Genomic DNA, 21,152 nt, shown 5'->3' with positions numbered 1-21,152 from the left:
TATTTGCATTTCAGTAAACGATTAGAAACAAAGCCAAGTATGTAAACGCTATATATGTAAACTAAAAAAGTTCAATAACCAATTCCTTTCCGAAAGATAATCATGTATATATAAAATATAATTTCGTATTATTTTTTGAAATTAGAATCATTGTAAATACTTAATATAATAGTTTATAGTTTTTGCATCTTTAATTTGTGTTTTGCTTCATCAACACTAACAATAAATATGAAACTAATAATGAAACGTTAGGTATCATACCAAAACGCTAAAACAAACCTGTTAAATGCGATTTAAAGAGGAACTTACCCTCATTTAATAACTATATTTATCACATATCCGTGTCGAGTTTGCGATTTCGTAAATATAGTATTGGGCGGCCGTGCATATATTTTGACGTGTCGTCATTTGCAAAAGACAAACATAGCGTAAAGACGCGCTAAATGTTAGCGTCACACTATAACCGCGTCAGTGAAAAAGTTATTCATTTTTACTGTAATAGTTCTATTCTAGATATGTGATAAATAGAATATTATATTCATGTAGATTTATTTCTAAATTTATTGCCCTCATTGAATAAAATAATATTTTGATCGCCAGAGGCTCGCATATCTTTTTTTCCAATTCGTTCAATAAATTCAGTATTGAACTGCTATATCAATCAAGTTCAAATCAAATTTGAATACTATTCAAAATTGTACGTACCTACTGTTACTTGCCCAACCGTTGGTAAAATCTTAGAGATAACAATATGTATCACTAAACGCAAACATACATAACAGTTTGATAATATTTCTTGGTTTTATGTAATTTCTTGTTTTAAACGTTAAGATTCAAGTAGTTTCCCGTTAAAACTTTGATCGATCACTTATTAATAAGAAATAAACTTGTATTCCACTATTTAACTTATTCGTTTTGTAATCTTATACTACCTAGCAGTGAACTTTAGATATAGAACAAAAGGTACGGTGTTAACATCAGATGATTGTAATGCGAAGGTAATCATGCAAACATGACTATATATAATGTGATCAATTTGTGAGCGACATCGACTTCGATAATTATTGTATTAATACACTCTTGCCAAGATTTTCAATGGACAAGGGAAGTAACTTACGGCAATTTCTATGCTTAACAGAAATAAAGTGGCTGGGATAGATAATCTTTCGAACGAATTTTTTATTCATGATATTTTATTTGGACAGAATTATTAAATAAGATTTTTTAGAATCTGGCATGTTTCCTTAAATCTGGATAAGAGGCTGTATAATAACATTTTATACAAAATCACAAAGAGACATCTTGTTTACTGGCCTTTTAAACCAAAGAATAACTAAATGGTGCGATGAAAATATCATTATTTCTGATGTGCAGTTAGGTTTAAGAAATGTAGCTCTAAAACAGATGCTGTATTTAATTATATTTTATAATATATTTTAACAACAATAAAAGATTGTAATGTGTGTTTATTGATTTCAAACGTTGTTTTGATTTGCTATACAGAAATACACTTTGGTTAAAGATGTATTTTGCTGGTTTGAATGGCAAATTATTAAGAATTATAAGAAGTATGTATAACTGTCGCATGCCGGTAGTACAAGGCTTTAGCAGGAGTTGTTTGTTGATCTATTTTTGGTAGCGCTTTCTTTTGCAATCATATAGGGACGTTACTGTACTAATGGTTCGAATTAATTAGACAAAGACTTTGAGGATGAGTCCTCTACTAGCAGTTGAACCAGATATGTGTATTAAAAATGTAGAACAAATCAGATATAACACTTCAACAAAATTTATTTTGTTATTATAGCAGCAACTGTCACAGTTATTCAAAATGAATGATGAGCAATGTTCATTTGTAATTAAATATACACAGAATTCATTTATTAAGATGTTATGACAACAAAAGAGTTTGTTAACTTATGATACTTATGAATAATTTACTATAGTACAGCACAGGATGCATTTAAATCAAAATTTCACTGATATTATCGCGTATTACATTAAGACGTTAACGGCGTTCCATACAAATATATGCAAGTCAGTGAACCGTAGCCGCTTATATCATCTATCAACAACAGCAGAAAAATAATGTGCAAAGTCAATAAATATTAATTATATATTGCGAGACAGTAACAAATTATGATGTAAATTCTTATAAAATGAGTATCTTGTAAATAAATCGCCTTTCTGTAAAGAATCTTGCTTAATAAAATTAATGGCGCTAGACCGCAGACGAATTTATACAATAAGTTAAATGGCCGCCAAAATTTCTAATGTTTCAAATTTTCTAAGAGTTAAAGACAGCGTAAAGGGATGCTGCTTCTCAGAAAGACAAGACTAGACTGACTCAAACGGCTGATTTCGCCGTATTTATATGAAAACGCCCAACCACTGGCCAAAAGTGGTTGGAATGGTAGAAAAACGATCAACAACCAAAATTGGTTGACGGCTGCCAGACAAAAATGATCGGAAACGATCATAAACTGATCGGACTGAACTTAGCTTTAATGGAGGAAAATTTTACAATAATAAAGCTATATAAGCAAATACAATAATGGTCATTTCCAAAAATTCTCTACCTTCTGTAATGTAATTTCTTTTGTACCAAAACGGAACATCTTCTACCTACTTAGTGTTTACAGAAACTAACCGATGCAACAGCTATAAATAGCCAATAATGCAAAATACAAAATGGCGGCGTACAGTAAATTTCCAACACATGAAAATTACATTTCAAGGAAAATAAAGTGAAATATGTGGATTTTAACAAAATTACTTGACAGTCTGTTAGATAATTACATTCTTCATCTGAGGAAATCAAATTTTACATAAACATACAAACATTTAAGGAATTATGACAGCTTAAAGTCAAGATTAAAAGGATTGTTTACTAACAATTACAGCTCAAGTGTCACGGATAAGGATTTCTTACACATAAAGTACCAGCAGCTAATATCATTGGTATAACCTGTTTAAATGAGCTTAAGTGTGTTGTTTAAAAGTCAAAGCACAGTTCATTTTTCATTTTATGCCTTGTTAAAGTCAACAACTGGTACTGGATTTCACAACCCACTGATAGTAAATTTCATATAGGTAAGTTTTCTAAATACATATATCTGTACATAATTGTTACACAGTTCACAGTTAATTTAATGATTAATGCCTGATACCTGGGACACATCATTACTCTGTTAAATCTTGTATAAATTCATTAGGTAATTATTCTGAAATTTTTATATTTCAATTGAATTACGACAAGGGGATATAATTTCCACAGCTATATTTTCCTTATTTATTTAAGATTTAGAACTTTATTTGTGAAATAATTTGAATACTGGAATAACCCGTCAAGAATATTGTCTCTTTTGACTTTTGTTCGCTGATGATATGGTATGATTTGGTGAAAAATCTCCACGGTATGAAATAAGCTTCTTGAATATATTAGAAGTTAATGAAAATAAAAACCAAATAGTAGTTTTTTTGTAAAAGTAGTTGTCTAACAGCATGGAAAAATGCTTATTTGGTCAAGAAAATATATGTGAATGATTTTAATTTTGATTATCAAGGATGAGTTTCATGTTTTGTTTAAGTGTCCTGCATATGAATATTCAAGGGAATTATCATAGAAATACGCTAAGTATGGTTTGTTCATTTATTGGGGTGATATAAAAAGAGAGAAAAGCTTTGTCAATATAAATGAAGCTTTCACTTTACAATACCAGATTATTTATGTTTATATTTATATCATATTTATATGTAAGTAAACCTTCTTCTTTGTTTGCCGTACAGTTCCAAATTAATAAAACGTTTTAACTGTGTATATGAATGTGTATGTATTAGCCAATTATGGTTTTCATTCAGGTCATTGTTTAGTTATAGTCGTCCATCCAATTTAATATGTTCTCATGTTATTTTGACTCTTTATGCCATTCTATGTATGCTTGTACATATTCTAATTATAAGAAACTGGTAGTTTAAGTGATGAATAAACGTTCTTCTTCAGTCTTACTTTTCATATTTTAAAAATTACAGTTCCGGCGTGGTACGTCCAGTTATGTGTCGATATGCCATTAAAGTCAAACAAACCATTATTGTAAAAAAATCTGGAAACAAAGTGATCCCTCGGAAGTGTTAATCACATCAAAATTAAATAAGAATTGCAGACTCGGTTTGATTGAGTCTGTACATGAGGGATAATGAATAAGTGCAACATCCCTCACGCTCTCTAGCACTGGCCTAAGCGGTACTCAATTCTCAACAGGCATCAATAATCCCGACGGATCAGAACAAATATAACAACATTTAACAACTATTACTTCCAATGATAGTGTGTATACACTTTGTAATTAAATCATGGCATCCAATATTTTCACTGTTTAAAATTGAATACCTATCAGGCTGATGTTTCTCGGCGCGTGATAGATAATGCACATTACATAACTCCTCTACAACAGAGAGTACAATTGTCAGTTATTTGCATTGTTTTTATTTCTCATAAGCAGCAGGTATACTTTTTGCTAGATATGATTTTATCAGTTCAGTGTACGTTTAGATGACTTGTTAGTCAATGAAAATGATTTTTTTGTCGTTGCTTCAAACTGAATCTTATCATTGGCCGAAATTGTACAGCCATTTAACAATTCGTAAATTATTTTGCAAGCAACCCTTTTTTCTATGTCTTAGACCCTATGTGCTAAATGTTACAGTATTATTCAAAATATACTTATTCAACGTAAAATTTTCAGTCAAATAAATCAATGTTATAAAATGTTAGGGTAATTTGATACACGTAGAAAAAGAATTAAAGATGAAATCCGCGACATTTTCCCTTTTTACAAACTGTAAGATGGAAAATGATCATGTATCATTTGGATATTCTTAAAAATACTGCTTGAGAAAGAAATGTTGATAAAGTTATAAGCGATTTAGTATGAACATTTTTAAGATGAGCAATAAAATTGTTCTACAACATTTTATTATCTATGATATTAAAAAATGTTATGTAATAACGGATTATGTCATTAAGACTAACTATTATACAGCTCTATGAGTTTTCAAAAACCATTAACATCATAATCTATAAACAAAAAGGATTTTGTGTTATAATCATTATAATGTTTTGGTTAAAATAATAAAAAATCTGGAAACAAAGTGATCTCTCGGAAGCATTAATCACAACAAAATTACAAGAGAATTGCAGACTCGGTTTGATTGTGTCTGTACATGAGGGATAATGATTATGTGCAACATCCCTCACGCCCCCTTGCACCGACCTGAGCGGTACTCAATTCTCAACACGTAATAGTGCTGGCATCAATGATCCCGAAGGACCAGAAAAATATAACAACACTGAAATGAAGTACGGGGCAACTTTTTACAGCTGCCACACATCACTTGACACCTGCTGTTGTGAAGTATAAATTTCTGGAAATAAATAGTGTACTTATTAAATCTAAAACTGAATCTAACATATCATTAGATGACTGGTATAATCATTTTAGAGATTTGTTTTCTAATACTAATACAAATCAGCATAGTGAAACCGGCTCAGAAGATGTAGATTTAAACACACATTTTGATGAAATTGAGCAGTTGATATTTAATTCTGATATCTCTTATGAAGAGATACTGACAAGTATCAAATCACTTAAACTTACTAAAGCTTCGGGTGGTAATCTTTTGCCGCAGCAACTTGCCTACGGTATTCAATATCTATTACCGTATATTCGTAAATTATTTAACAGACTTTTTACGAAAGGTGAATTTCCAACTAGTTGGGCAACATCAATTATTATTCCTTTACATAAGAAAGGAAGTTTAAATGATCCCAATAATTATAGGGGCATTGCACTTCTTGATGTACTTAGTAAAGTGTATATTACAATTGTTATTAAACGGCTTACTTTTTACGCCGAAGCTTTTAATAAACTTTCTGAATCCCAAGCAGGATTCAGAGCCGGATATAGTACTATTGATAACGCATTTGTATTGCAATCAATTGTCTCTAGGTATTTTAATATGAAACGTCGATTTTTATATGTAGCCTTTATAGATTTTCAGAAGGCTTTTGATTCCGTGGACCACACAATATTATACGATATTTTAAGAAGAGATGGAGTTAAGGGTAAATTGTATAATACAATTCAAAGTATATACTTTTCTGTTAAATCATGTGTACGTTCAAATGGGAATCTTTCAAATATTTTTGAATGTCCAATAGGACTTCGTCAAGGTTGTAGTTTGAGTCCAATTTTGTTTGCTTTGTTTATTAATGAATTGTATATTTTAATGGTGGAAAATGATATCAGAGGTATCCAACTTTTTCCTGATATTGTTGAAGTATTTTTACTTATGTTTGCTGATGATATAGCATTACTTTCAGATACTATTGTCGATCTACAAAAACAGCTAAACTTGTTACAACAATTTTGCATTAGTAGTAAATTTGTAGTTAATATTGAAAAAACTAAAGTACTTGTATTTAAAAGAGGTGGTCAGTTATATAAAAGAGAAAAATTGCAGTATAATGGTAACCAATTAGAAATTGTAAGCGATTTCATATATGTTGGAATATATTTTAGTAACAGATTATCTTTGTACAAAATGGCTGAAGCTATGGCCACTAAAAAGAAAAAAGCACTTTTGTATATTCTCACTTCATTTCAACATATTTCTTGTTTACCACATAAAACATTTGTTTAAGATTTTTGATTGTAAAGTAGCATATGGATCAGAATTGTGGGTTCTTAAAGACAGGGGTCTTAAAGACAATAAATGTATAGAAACTGTACAATTATATGCTTGTAAACGTTTTTTGAATGTCAATATTTCTGTTTGTAATAACGCTATTCTTGGCGATCTGGGCAGATACCCAATGTATATATTTGCTGCAAAACGTTGTATTAGATTTTGGTTGAGACTTATAAACCTCCCCAGCGATACATGTAGATATACACGCTTATGTTATGAAATGCTGATGTATTATGACAGTATCGGATACAAAAATTGGGTAACTGATATACGATTAAACCTATATAAAAATGGATTTGGATACGTATGGGAGGCACAGGTTGTAGCCAATCCTAAATTATTTATAGTGCAATATGAACAGCGTCTTAAAGACCAGTTTGTGCAAAATTGGCAATTAAAGTGTCTAGAAAATGTAAAATTAAATCACTATGTTATGTTTAAGACTACCTTTAAAAGTGAAAAATATTTTTCTGTTATAGATATTGACAAATATAGAAAATGTTTTGCTAGTTTTAGAAGCTCTTCACATTGTTTAATGGTTGAAAAGGGTAGACATTTTAATATTGATAGAGAACATCGTGATTGTATGTATTGTGAATCAATGTTAGAGGACGAATATCACTTTCTTATTGTGTGTTCTTTATATGCAAATTTACGTTCTTACTATATACCATTGTATTATTATCATTATCCGAATGTTCAAGAGTTCTACTCTTTGATGGCAACTGAAGACGAGTCATTGATACGTAATGTTGCTATGTATATTTATTATGCAATGAAAGAAAGGGATAATTTTCTTAAATGTTTTGAATAATTTATATTCAGATTGTATTTTATAATTGTATTAGAAATTCGTATTGCCAATTTGTATTGTATATTGTATACACTGTGTATGGGCCGGAGGCCTCTTGTACAATAAAGATATTGAATTGAATTGGAAACAAAGTCCTAACGACTCAGTAGATGTGAAAAAAGTGACTTTCTGTCTCTTATTTCAACATACAAAATTATTAAATGTGATTCTTTCGTGGTTTGATGTTATGTTTCATGGTTATTAATTTGTTTAAATGTCTTCCATTAGAGACCAATTCACTTTAATCGTTATATTATTATATTGTAAATCCCGCTAGTATCTATGAAACGACTTGTATTTAATGAGTTGTAAGATATAATGTGTTTTTAACTATCAAAAATATTCAAATTTCATTCCATTCCTTACTTTTAAAAGAAATATTTTCTCACTTTTGGTCCATTTACTAGTATGGTATATTTTAGCCTACAAAGTCCATTGCAGACAACGTAATTTTCACTTGTAAATCAATTGCAAAACCTTTAAATCATACAAAAACATATACATGTAGATAATAGGTAATATTAAAAGCATGAAAAGGAAATTCATTGTCTATTCATCCGCAGGCGATGTATCTTAAATAACGAGTACATATATTCGGTCTTAAGTTTATTTGTAAGTGTTTGGTATATTGCCATTTTCTCAAATCTATAATTTTGTTACTTCAGAATATTAAGCGTTTTCACAAACATTCACATTTTGACCGGAAACTCCCATTTGCTTCATTTGCTGTTGTTTTTATCAGTAAATCTTCATCTACCGGATCTATGTATGAAATTATGTCGCCCGAGTCAAAGGTAATTCGTCATAGTCACCTATATACATTTTAACATTTTAAATTAAATATTTTATAAAATTACATAAATATTAAAAGACATAGACATTAAATACATATCGTAAAGTCTACAAATGACGGGGAAAAAACATGAACAAAATAACCGATTAGCAATATACACCCAAATGTAATGTTTTGAGGAATCAACAATAATGTGTCAAATAGGAAAGATACCAAAATTTTCCGAAACATGTTTTATCTGAACCATACATTACCCTATGATAACAACTGACAAGACATTGTCGCATAAGTTTTTATTCAAGTTGTTATTTTCTATTTAAATAACTTTAATGCATAACTAAATTCGAATCAAAATTTTGTAAATATCATGATAATGTATAAAAATCAATTTATGCTCTTTAGTTGAGTTAGGCATCTTACAGAATACTAGTAATAATGATATAATCTATTTAAAACAAATAATTACAGAGTGGGTAATCTCTTTTACCCATGAACTTAAATAAAAATGAAAACTATACTAAAACGAAATTGGAATGATATTTTATCTGAAGAAGCCCAAGCCTACACACTTTATTTTTTATTACAAATAATAAAAAACATTTCTGTCAAATATTTTAAATTTTCTTTAGATAGTTTAAAAAATAAAAAACAGACACACTATTGTTAATAGTCGGACGATCGGGATAATATTATTATACGTCCGAAAATGTTTCGGATGTATACTAGATATGCTTGGTCTGTTGTACTTCTCTTTGCTTCTTCGACTTTAACACAATATTTTAAATTGTCTAAACTGTCAAATACGTTTTTTTTAACTTCTTAACATCTCTGAACGAAACTAGTGCAGTCAATTGAATATAAAAATGAAAAAAGTATCTCATACTTCTGTGAAAGCAGTTTTTGGCTGGCATGGGCAATTTGAACGAAACCTTTCTCTCCCGTAGACACATGTTCAGCATAACACCAATCAGAGTTATCGCTGAAATGAAATATGTCTTATAACTATTATTTTGCTATTTCGAGTAAGCGTTTTCACAGACTTCCACATAATTAGCAGGAAACATCCCACGTGCTCCATTTGCTGTTGTCCCTACCCACCAACCATCATCTATTGGTTCAATATTTGTTATAATATCGCCCGGTTCAAAAGATATTTCGTCATCGTCCCCTGTAAATATTTCAACACATTTCAATATTCATTTTCAAAATATAACAAATTTATTACAATCTCAAATTGTTAACTGCATCTTGTACTTCTCTTTTAATAGTATATACTATGAAACTTTAAACTGTCACTTTCAAAATACATAACCTCGATCTTGTTTTTGTCCTAACTTGAACATATGATTTTTATCTTACCGGTTTTCTAGCAACGTTCAGAGCTATGGATGAAAAATATTCGATAAACAAACCATCTCTATCGAGGTATTCTTTCATACAATTGTCACACGTCTTTCAGTAAACATTCGTCGGAGATTTAAACAAACTCTTTGAAATTCATACCTGCTGTGTAATCGTACAAGGCAGTTACATTGAATCCTGGAGTTATATCAACACTTTTTTTGCTTGTACTTTGATCCTTATGTACAACTGAAGTAAAAACAACGTGAGATATTCACTTGCAAATTTTAAGAGGAAGTAATATGTATAAATTACTTATTGTTTAAGTCACAACACAGTTTCATAAAATTTACCTCTGCTTTTATTGATGTTTCAGAGCAAAATTTTTTAACTATTAGGTGTTAATATTTTAGTTATTCTACACACATGTCAGATGACATTTCATGATTTTCTTCTATACACGGCACATGTTTATACATGTATATCATAAAAAAATAGTTATCAAAACTCAAGAAAAGACAAACTGATTTTGGAGCCTTACATATGACAAGAAAAGCATTAAGTGGCAACCGAAATTGATAAATTTAGATTTTCTCTTTCGTATTACTTGACTTCTTGACTTCTTATGTCAGCGTAAAATTCTCTATAGTAAGTTACATTTCCTTCATATTGCTTATGTTTGCATCATCGCAATATACTGTTCACACAAAAATATTTTGGTAAAGAATGCAAGGATTTTATTACGGAGAAGTCGTTTAGTTTTCCTGTAAAACCAGTTAGACGGATCAGCCGCAATGATATGACTACAATTATGCGTTTAACTCGGCGTAACTCCCCCGCCCCTAAAAAAACAATAACAATTATTTTAAATTTACACCACAAACAAGCCTCGAAATTGTGTGACAATTGTACAACAAGATCAACCAAATTGATCAAAAAAATAAAGCAATCGCTTTAAAATATTTTCAAAGCGTGTTATAACAGCTTACCGGTCTTTTTAACATTGTTTGCATTAACATAAATGTGTTCCTCTGAATCTTCTGATATTTCCGTCAGTTCTTCTTGTTTATTCTCCAATGTCCCACTCATGTACATATACTTCGACCCGTCATCTGATACAATTAGATGTACATTAATTATGTATGCTAAATCAGAATGATTAAAATAGACAGGCATAGAAAGTGTTCAATAAAATTAGATCGTTACCTTTAACTTTTTATGAAAACGTGGAAAGCAGTTGTGACAGAAAAGATCCTTCCATTTGCAACGAAAAGATTTATACTTGAAAGCCAGAAATATAACAAAGAAACTGACTTTTTTTTCCCTATAGATGAAGTCTTCCAAGAGCAATGGTTTACCAATAATATATTCAAATATTGCAAACAAATGAGACAAAGAGAACACAATTGCCAAAACTTCACTTATCAGCAAATGCGTGTACATGGTAAATAAGGGAAAAAAACAACAATTTACATTTATTCAATATTCAGCTCATTCATGTATGCGGTTTATAACTGAAATTTACAGATATAGTACATTTTAAATCGGAGAACTAACAAAAGCATTACCTTTTAGAAGAGACTCAGATTCAACAGCGTCTGTAAAACCATGCAGAAGGTCTCCAAGGAATTCAAATGTTAGTCTACATTCTGGAATCTGATGCCAACATTGAAGTATAGTGTTATACAATTCGACAGGACATTGCATTGATCTTCCTTTGGGTATTGGTAGTCGATGTCCTTTGGATAAACTACGTTCAACAGGTTCCTTATCAAAACCTGCAGGATTGTCACAAATAAAGTTATTTTATGTTACTACTATGATATTGTGACATTACTAAATTAGACAGAGCAATGTTTTTTTTAAAGAAATATCTATGATGGAATAAAAATAGATATGAAAACAGGCAAGCTGAATGTGTTTTTTTTCCTTTGCAGTGTGCAATCTTAAAAATGAGTTGTCCTACTAGTAATTACATACATTTCAAGTGCTAATTTAAAATTCGACATCCCTCTTGTGCATTTATGATTTTCAGATACACACTCAATAGTTAACTGGTAAGTATTAATGAATTTATCAATATTTTCAAGAGAAGTATCGGTCTTTTGACTATATTATGTACAAAATGTTAATATAAAGATACATTTTTGTACTTTTATTTTTCTTATAGAATGTGATTTTTAGGTTTTCCATCAAGGCTTTTCGTACTAAATGAGCATAAATACTTGGAGTCATTTTGACAGTCATTGTCTGTTACCGATCGAGTCACGCACACGTGGACGATTCCAGCGCTGTGTTTTTTGTCTGACAGTTCTTCTGACTTTGTATTTATGAAAAGCTCTTAAAAATCTGGATACAAAGTGATCCCTCGGAAGTATTTATCACAAGAAAATTACATGAAAATCGCAGACTCGATTTGATTGAGTCTGTACATGTGGGATAATGAATAAGTTTAACATCCCTTACACCCCCTAGCACCGGCTTGAGTGGTACTCAATTCTCAACACTTAACAGTGCTTAAGTTACCTGAATACGGAACTTCCCCAAAAGTGATCATTTCATACATCAAAACTCCAAACGACCAAACGTCGGATTTTGTACTTAATGCATTTTCGTTTGCTGTAACTTCTGGTGCCGTCCATTGCCATTCAATTTCATCTGATAAATATATATTAAAAATATATATTAAACTGGAATATAGAAACTCAGCTATATCAAAAGTCACAAAGCCGAAAATAACTCAAAAGATGAACACTATTTCATTTTCATTATAAGAGCATTTTTAAATAAATAAAATGTGTCATATTTTGTCACCACTTTTAATTCAAACTTGAAAATTATTGCACTTGACTGCATCAAAAATGATAAATGATAAGTTATTATAATTGTCTCTCTATTTACGTCCAATTAAAATTAAATTTTTGAACTAGAAAAATTAGTTATATATCTACAGGAAGTGATAATTATATAGTGTCATTGAAACGTTTCTAACAGATGTAGTTGTAGAAATCACATTTTAATTGGTGCCATGCAAGAACGTTTGCTACAGTCTTCATATAAACATATAGACAAAAACTGTTTCATTTCATAGGAGTTATTCAATTATTGAACATTAGCATTATCTTAGAATATCGTAATTGAAACATTAATAGAACAAATAAGGATTCTGCAGCATTTACAGAAATAAAACAAATTATGTAATGTGTCTCATAATGCGTTCTGCAAAGCTCCGGTGCCAGTATTAAATATACACCCATCATAAATATCACGTCACCCATGTGACTATAAATTCCTACCTTGTCTATGTTTGTCGTTTTCACTGCTTTTCATAAGTTTTATGAGTTTTGGGTGCAATATCTTAAGTTTATCATGTTCACAAATTAAAACGTTTTCTGCTTTCAAATTGCCATGGACAATACCTTTTCTACCTTCTAGAAATGCCATGCCATAAGCAATCTATTAAATAAATGAAAAGAACATTCCACGAACAGTTTATTTAAAAAATAATCAGTACTTCTACGACCTCAATTATTTTAACGGCAAAAAACCTGTTATTATTAGGAACATTTCAATGAATTGTTTAAATATTTGATAATAAAAAATATATAGATAAAATAAAATAAATACATTGTTAGTGGAAATTACAGACTTGGTTCGGCTTAGCCTTGTTCATGTGAGATTAGCGTAATTTGTTCCGATCAATCCGCCTTAAATAGTATTCATGTTTCAAAACCAAAACACTTGAACCAAAAAACGATATAGAATAACAAAAGTCATTTTGGGAAGTACTCTTTTCAAGTCTTAATCGTTTGAATGTTTTGGTTAAAATAAAAGTCCAATCATGTTTATATAAAGGGTATAGATATGATAATTGTGACAAGCATCAAAATTATAAATGCTTGTTTTTTGCCTTTGATCTAGAAATCTTACATGTATAGAATCCCAAACTATTTTAATTATATCTATTGTGAATGAAGTCTGAAACAAAGTGAAAATCATCGTACGATCGTTATGGATTTAACTTTATTTTTGTTATCTTTCGTTACATTACTTTATTTGTTTTGCTTTCAAACATACCTCTGAAGCCATCCTGGTTAATGTTTTAAGAGATAACACTTTTCCAGAAATTTTTCTGAGGTTACTTTGTAGCGTGTCTTTGACCGTTTCCCCGAGTACAATCATAAATGGTTCAGGTTCAAGGACGACAGCTATCATTTTAACAAAGTGTTCACTTTGTCGAAACTTAAACAGTAAGTTGGCTCCTTCTAAAAATGGACCTTGTTCACTTTTGCATTTTGTCACGATGGTAACATCTAATGTATTGAACAATTTGCCTGTAATGAGGTAATATAGAAATAATTAGAACGAATTAAAATAGGCAATATCAATCTGCGGCTAAATATATTATATTTTTTGTTGTTTTACAATTATCTGACCAGTATTTTAAATATTTACTTTCATTGCATTTACTAAACATAGAACAGTAATTATACCACTGAAAAGCTCTCCAAAGTTGCCGACAGGAAATGAATTTTTAAGTTCAATCGCATTTCTATCAATTTCTATTCTCCTTGGATAAACAACTGGATTTTGCTTCGGAATTGTATACATTAGTTTGCACCGCAAACCATCAGCAAATCCTGTCACAAAATAAAGATCAGTGCATCAGTACAAAAAGTCTTAAAATGGCAACATGTGTCATCAGATTGCTACAATACGCCACACAGTAACAGAGAAAGATATGTTTAGTCACGTTTTCTTCTTTTGCCATAAAATAGTAACTGTATTTACAAACAATCAGTTCATACACATTCTCGTTTATATGCATCCATTTGCATCAAATCTGGAAACCTGTTATAATATGTACAGCAATTTTGTTCAATTACGTTAGAAATTAGAATTGCATACATTTAAAAAAAAAACAACCCCCTTATATCAAAAGCTTAATATCAAATTTATATCGTAACAACTTACGTTTATAGTGTTCCACAAGCGAAAAGATGTCGCTGAATTTTTGTATAGGGCTGATGAACAGTCGATCATTTTGTGACAGGATACGATAGTGTTTAACAACTCCTTGATTTGAACAAATACTTGGTACCAGCATTGTTAAGACAAACATCCGTCCTCCTTAAAATTAACGCAAACGGTGTGTTAAGTAATTTGGAAATATGAAAAATGAACAATATCAATGGAACCAAACTGTTTTTACACGTTTTTATATTTACACGTTCTGTGATGTTCTATCTTGTTAATTGTCGTCAGAGGTATTTCCTTTCCACACCCAATAGAATGTCCCTTCCCTCCTTTCCCTTCCCTTGTGCCCTCTCAAGATTTGGATCGGAAACTACTGAGACCCTGCTAGTGTGGCTGTGTTTTGTCGGAGGCTGCATTCTGTGAACATCTTTTTGATGACCTTTGTCCTCATGTTTTTAAGAAATTTTTTCAGATGACTTATCTTGGATTGACAAATGATCTTGGTATCCTCATCAAACTTACACGGACGTATTTTTCTTATTTTTCTCAGAAGCTAAGTATTTTCAGCTTCGTTAAGTGACGATTAGGTCTGGAAAATATGGTGATTGATGGGGGACTTTGAAACCACACTCACGTATACATAGCATCACGACATCCTTTGTGTGGACTGATGTATCGTTATAATTATGTCAAATCTCACAACGAAAGTGACAGATGCTATTTTGTTGTCTTAATAGTGGCCACCCTATTCTTACTGGACCTTGTAGCTTTAAACGTCTTAAAAGTTTTCCCATTCGCTCACTGGTGTGTACTCTTGACTGACCATTTCCATTTCGGAAGCAATCACCCTCAGGACCCTTATTTAACTTGGACATACCCGAGTTACTTTAAATATAAATGAATAAATATATGAAATTGTCTGTCAAGGATTTAAAACCTATTACTATCACCGATATTTATGTACCCAGCCCTCTCTCCTCGCCAACCCACTTGGGTTTATACGTAATTTCTGAATGAGAGTAGACAGTAACAGCATAAAATAATTATCCTGCAAGCGGCAAACCTTAATCAGGTTTAAAGCATTTAATCATTTGAATGACGGAAAAAGTGATTCATTCTCATATTTTTGCTACATAAACCAGTATAACATAACGAAACGTTTAAAGATACGTACTGCCAAATGGACGTATAAGGAATGTACCCACAGGAGTGTCCGAATTGCTCATCAATTCCTCCGAGGCGTGTGAGCTAATATCATACCACCAGCTGAAATATTGCCAGGTTTCAATCAGTTACAGTAAAGTTGTGTGATATATGAATTGTAGTATTATAATAATCAGTGACCTAATCGAGACAAAATAACTAAGATTTAAATTTTGAAAATAGTTAACAGGTGCAGTCAATTGAATATATAAGTAAAAAAGATTCTCATACTCCTGTGATATCAGTTTTTGGCTGGCATGAGAGATATAGGCAATAGGAACGTAACCTTTCTCTCCTGTAGACAAATGTTCAGCATAACACCAATCAGAATTATCACTGAAATGAAATAATTAATACAAACATTGAATGTTTCATTAAAATGCAATGTCTCTGCGAAAAGTGTGATACAAACGACAAATCTGAAAATGCTTTTATTATTCCGTTGCAACCAAATTGAGGAAATTTAATGAATTGCATCGTGTCAAATCGTTCGGAAATTAATAGCCAATGACTCAAATAGAAATTATTATTACATTGTCTTTTACCTTGTGATATCATCACGGATTTTAAGTTTCTCTCGCTTTTTGAAGCTTATTTCATCGTCAGAAAACTTTTGAAAATCAAATATTGCTGTTACTATCTTCGCTCCAGAATCGACTGAAGAAAACAGTCATGACGCATTAAATACTCTTATTTTCGTAAAATAGACATATAAGTAAACATAGTACACGGATAATTAATATATTGAAATAATTTTAATGTGTACATTTTACATTCAAGTTATAACTGGTTGTACAAATACCTGAAGTTTCCATTCATTTGTCCTTTTTTAGTTATTAGAAGAGTATACATATGTTCAAATTGCCGTTGCCGTAACCATTGCAAACATAATTTTTCTCTGATGAAGAAATTAAAATAACTTGCACAATTGCCAAAAAGTGTTCTACAAAACACAGCCATCAGTCTAGCTTTTGTACTTTTTGAGTTATGGCAGAACCGATATTTGATCTGTTTCATAATCTTCATATGGTCCTCTATCAACATGCTAAGTACAAGTGTAACAAATTTAGCTTTGTCAATTATTTGAGGAATGACAAAATCTTGTGGGTTTTTCTACGGACGAGATAACGACTAACACCCACTTGTGTTTGTTCTTCAAGTCGTCCAAAAACAAATCGTTGCTTTAAGTTGTATCATGTCACATAGAGATCAAAGAAGAAGTCCATTAACCCGAAATGACAGATGAAAGCACAGGATGGTGAGAAATAACCTGCATCTGTTTCTTCGAAAAATGCAAATAAATTAGTTCCCTTTCGAAAATTGTTAAAATTAAAATTATTTTTCAAAATTTACTGAGTGGAAGAAAATCAAATTTTCAAAGATTTGAAGGATATCGTTTCTTGTTGCACCTAATGTTTTATAATAAGGTTACGTTTAAGTGAAGTAATGTTAGCTTAATAAAAAAACAGTTATATCACTATACTGTTCAAGAGTTTACATTTACTTGAAATATACATACCATCAGTACAAACGTTTTCTTGAAAAGATGTGTAAGGACCAAAGCCTTCCTGAACATCATCAACATCTTCACTCATATTATCACACGGATCCTCTTTAAACGCATTCAGTACACAATTCTGTCTATAAAAACCAAACTGCTTACATATTGTCAATACAGAAATGGTAAAACACTGCTCACAGTGTAATATTTGTACGACAGAAACTTAGCAATTTCATCGTAATGCAATTTTGAATTAATGAACTCTAAATGTATGTTAGTGTGAAATCGTGGATAAATTGTCGTATACGATAATATGTTTTGTAACAAACTAAGTAAATCTTGTCAAAAGTTAAATTACGGAAATAACACCGAGCCATTGGCTAACATAATTAGTTAAAACATTATAGAAAGTACCTGTCTTTTGGAGGCTCTCTTTTTGATGATTTGTTGCATGCGTTTGAAAAAATACCGGACCTTTCTTGTCAAAGAGGTTAGAAAGTGTCTTAAAATTGTGCTCTACAAAAATTATCATCATTTTTTTTATTATTGATAGCTCACCAAACAGAGCTGCATTACTGGTATTGGTACTGCAGTACGTACTGCAGCAATTTTTCAAGTACTGGTACTTGTACTGATACTGAATTACTCTTACAAAATGTTGCTACTACTGGTACTGCATTACTGTCTTAAAAAGTGGTACTGCTACTGCATTACCCAGTACTTTTGGTTTTGATAAAAATTAAAAATAGCATCAATTTTTCTCATAAAATAAAGCTGTAAATTACATTAACTTTATTTTATTTTTGTGAAAAAGTAAGTTATTGAATCTAAAGATAATTTGCTGCAATATTTCTTCAAATGTTAACATAGTATTTATCATAAAAAGCACCAAAGACTTTAAGTAAAAATTAAATTAAGATAAACAGACTCAATAACCTTTACCCTAAAATATCCTTATTAAAATCTGTTATTACTTTGTATTTACTATTAAAAGAGCAAAATAAACACTAATTAATTTCTTCTATTCTAAATAATCCCATTTCAAGTGAAAAAAGTGATATTGTTAGCACCATAAAAAGTTGTTATTTACTTTGGTATAAATTGAACAGAGGTGTGAAGGTGTGAAAGGCAACAAAAGACTGCTGTGTTTTAAATGAAAGATGTTTGCATTGTATTTATACAGTTGACTGGTTACTACATAATTAGATATGACATGAATATATGTTGTAAATATTGTTTGTAACAAGTATGTTAAAACTATAAAGTTGTAAATATGTTATGTTAACTTTAAAGTAAATTATGATTTTATTTCTTTGCTGAATAATACTTGCAATTATTTGTTTGACACTGTATTTATTCAAACTTTGATGAATATATAAAAGTAATGGTACTGATACTTAATTACTTCACCAAAAAAAGTACTGGTACTGCAGTACCGAGCTAAAATCTAGTACTGGTACTGGTAATGGTACGCATAATTTGCCAAGTACTGGTACTGGTACTTAAGTTCTACACCCTGAGTACTGATGCAGCTCTGTCACCAAATGATATTAATGGGGGAAAATTGAACAGGTAAAATCAATGTACGAATTTCTTACGATGATAATAAAAATAGTTGTTACACAAATTCTTACTAACAATATTTGAACTTATAATACTGCATGCTTGTAACGTCACTTTTCATTGGATAATCCTGACGTTTACATAATTATATATACACAGCTGATGTCAATTTATAAAGAAAGCTCAGTATTTTCCCTAAAAAAGGAAGTTTGCTTTATTGTAAATTCGTTGTAAATATTCCTTATAGGTAATATGACTGATATATACATTTTTATGCAAATAAACCATCGCCTTGCGGCCACACAACCATTAATATAGGGTCGAATTACATGTCTAACATCTTTATAGCATATAATACATACGATATTTGGACATACCTTAATTTACATGATTTAAAGTCAGTTTTTTTATATTTAAAAACATTATTAACATTATAACCATTAACAATATACATGTAATTTGTGAAATTAAACAGTAGCAGAAAATACAATAAAACACTTAAAGGGCCCATGCACTTGCATAGTATGCAAATCAATCAAGTGAAATAACTCTACACCTAGTTTAAAAGTTTTCTCTGTATTGATATGACAATAAAGACTAACAAGGGAGAGCATTGTTCACGGAGCGCAGTTCTAAAAATATTCAAAATCAATTACATACAGAATGGGCACCGCACAGACATGTGGCTTACGTCAAATTATAAGTGCAGAAATTTGTAGGACGAATTGGAAAATTTTTAGGGGAAAAAGAAGCAAAAATTGAAGGCGCTGAAATATTTATTGATAAAGTGAAATAAGTAGGAACGGTAATACAAAATACATGAATCAAGACAACGCATAGGAAGGAACAAGATGGAGTACTGCTATGGAACAGTCGGAAGCAAATCACTACTGGGATATTAAGCCGGTTCATGATGCACCAAACTTTACTCTTATTCCTATCATATTCTTTTATACTAGAAAGTTAATAATTTAAAAATGATGTGAAACAAGTAAAATTATCACAATGTTTTAATTGTTCAGAAGTTGAAATGAAAAAAAACACGTAAATAATCATGTAAATAAATGTTCCTTTTGTTAGAAATCCTAATGACCATAACCAAGTACTCAAAGCCTTTAATACAAAATCAAACATAAGAGTCATCGATACTGTAATCGATTATTGAGTCCTTTGAAGTATGATTTTTTGTTTGAGGTCATTATTTTTCAAGTCACTCCATTAAACAATACTAAAAAAACTTAAGAACTTTCAGACAAAAAAGAAACTGAAATTATTTGCTTGCAAAAGGCTCATCCATCGTTTCTTTGCCATGGTCTGATAATATATAGATACCTCCATGATTATCAGCGTTTGTAATTGTATGCTAAAAATACAACGACGGTTGTTATAATTTTACATTATAATTATGATTGTTGCAAGTACAGAATAATGTTTGATTGGATATATTTTTATGACCTTCATTCATTAGTTTCATATTACAGGTTTAAAGCAAAAAATATGAGAGCATAGTTTTACCCTAATAGGCGAAGGTATTTCAAAACTAAAAACCACTACAATATTTCTTGGTATTTTTGTTAAATACTTCAAGGTCGTAACTAACATTGACTATAAACCACTTATTATACTGGCTGAGATTTCTTACTATTAATAGATGGGTTGATACTGAACGATTCAAAAGGTCATTATTAGTAATATCATTGGCAAATTGTGCTATTATGGAAGTGTTTTGGTAACCAAAACGAGGTGTCACTGAACATTTTGTTTTATTTTATCAGGAAGAATAGAACAATTCAAATTATTCCCGTTTGATGCCTATCAGACTCTACACATGTTTATGCACAGAGTCACTTCAATGACATTTAACGGAAGTAAAATATTTGCATTTCAGTTATAGATTAGAAACAAAGCCAAGATGTAAATGCTGTAAAAGTAAACTTAAAAGGTTCAATAATAAATTCACTTCCGAAAAATAATCATGTTTATAAAAAATATTATTTCTTATTATTTTTAGAAATGAAAATCATTGTAAAAACTTTCTAATAATAATTTATAGTTTTTGCATATTTTATTAATTTTGTGTATTGCTTCATCAGCACTAACAATAAATATGAAACAATAATGAAACGTTAGGTAACAAATCAAAACAGAAAAACAAACGTGTTAAATACGAT

The 21,152-nt window shown here is 30.6% G+C and overlaps 1 protein-coding gene across 1 annotated transcript; it reads right to left on the bottom strand.

Annotated features, from left to right (window-relative positions):
- Nucleotides 1–7,691: 7,691 nt before the first annotated feature.
- On the bottom strand, nucleotides 7,692–20,829 carry LOC132713706 (tyrosine-protein kinase STK-like). The gene is made up of 13 exons (XM_060696381.1): nucleotides 17,437–20,829; nucleotides 16,463–16,574; nucleotides 16,149–16,253; nucleotides 15,889–15,980; nucleotides 14,712–14,867; nucleotides 14,231–14,377; nucleotides 13,815–14,071; nucleotides 13,034–13,193; nucleotides 12,264–12,395; nucleotides 11,306–11,515; nucleotides 10,727–10,849; nucleotides 9,900–9,986; nucleotides 7,692–9,564 (listed from the first exon to the last, which is right to left on the bottom strand). Exons 1-13 carry the CDS (start codon nucleotides 17,510–17,512, stop codon nucleotides 9,410–9,412), a joined length of 1,812 nt encoding a protein of 603 aa, XP_060552364.1. The 5' UTR covers nucleotides 17,513–20,829; the 3' UTR covers nucleotides 7,692–9,409.
- Nucleotides 20,830–21,152: the final 323 nt, after the last annotated feature.

Source organism: Ruditapes philippinarum, unplaced genomic scaffold, assembly GCF_026571515.1.
Source record: "Ruditapes philippinarum isolate M1 unplaced genomic scaffold, ASM2657151v2 ctg838_1_1_1_1, whole genome shotgun sequence".
NCBI lineage: Eukaryota > Metazoa > Mollusca > Bivalvia > Venerida > Veneridae > Ruditapes > Ruditapes philippinarum.
This window is presented reverse-complemented; position numbering and strand designations above follow the sequence as displayed.

Coding starts and splice junctions, on each gene's coding strand:
- LOC132713706 (XM_060696381.1), bottom strand. CDS start 17,512: ATGAGTGAAGATGTTGATGATGTTCAGGAAGGCTTTGGTCCTTACACA. Junction 16,254..16,462: donor ATCCGTGATGATATCACAAG/GTAAAAGACAAT, acceptor ATTTCATTTCAG/TGATAATTCTGATTGGTGTT. Junction 14,868..15,888: donor CCTTATACGTCCATTTGGCA/GTACGTATCTTT, acceptor GTTAATTTTAAG/GAGGACGGATGTTTGTCTTA.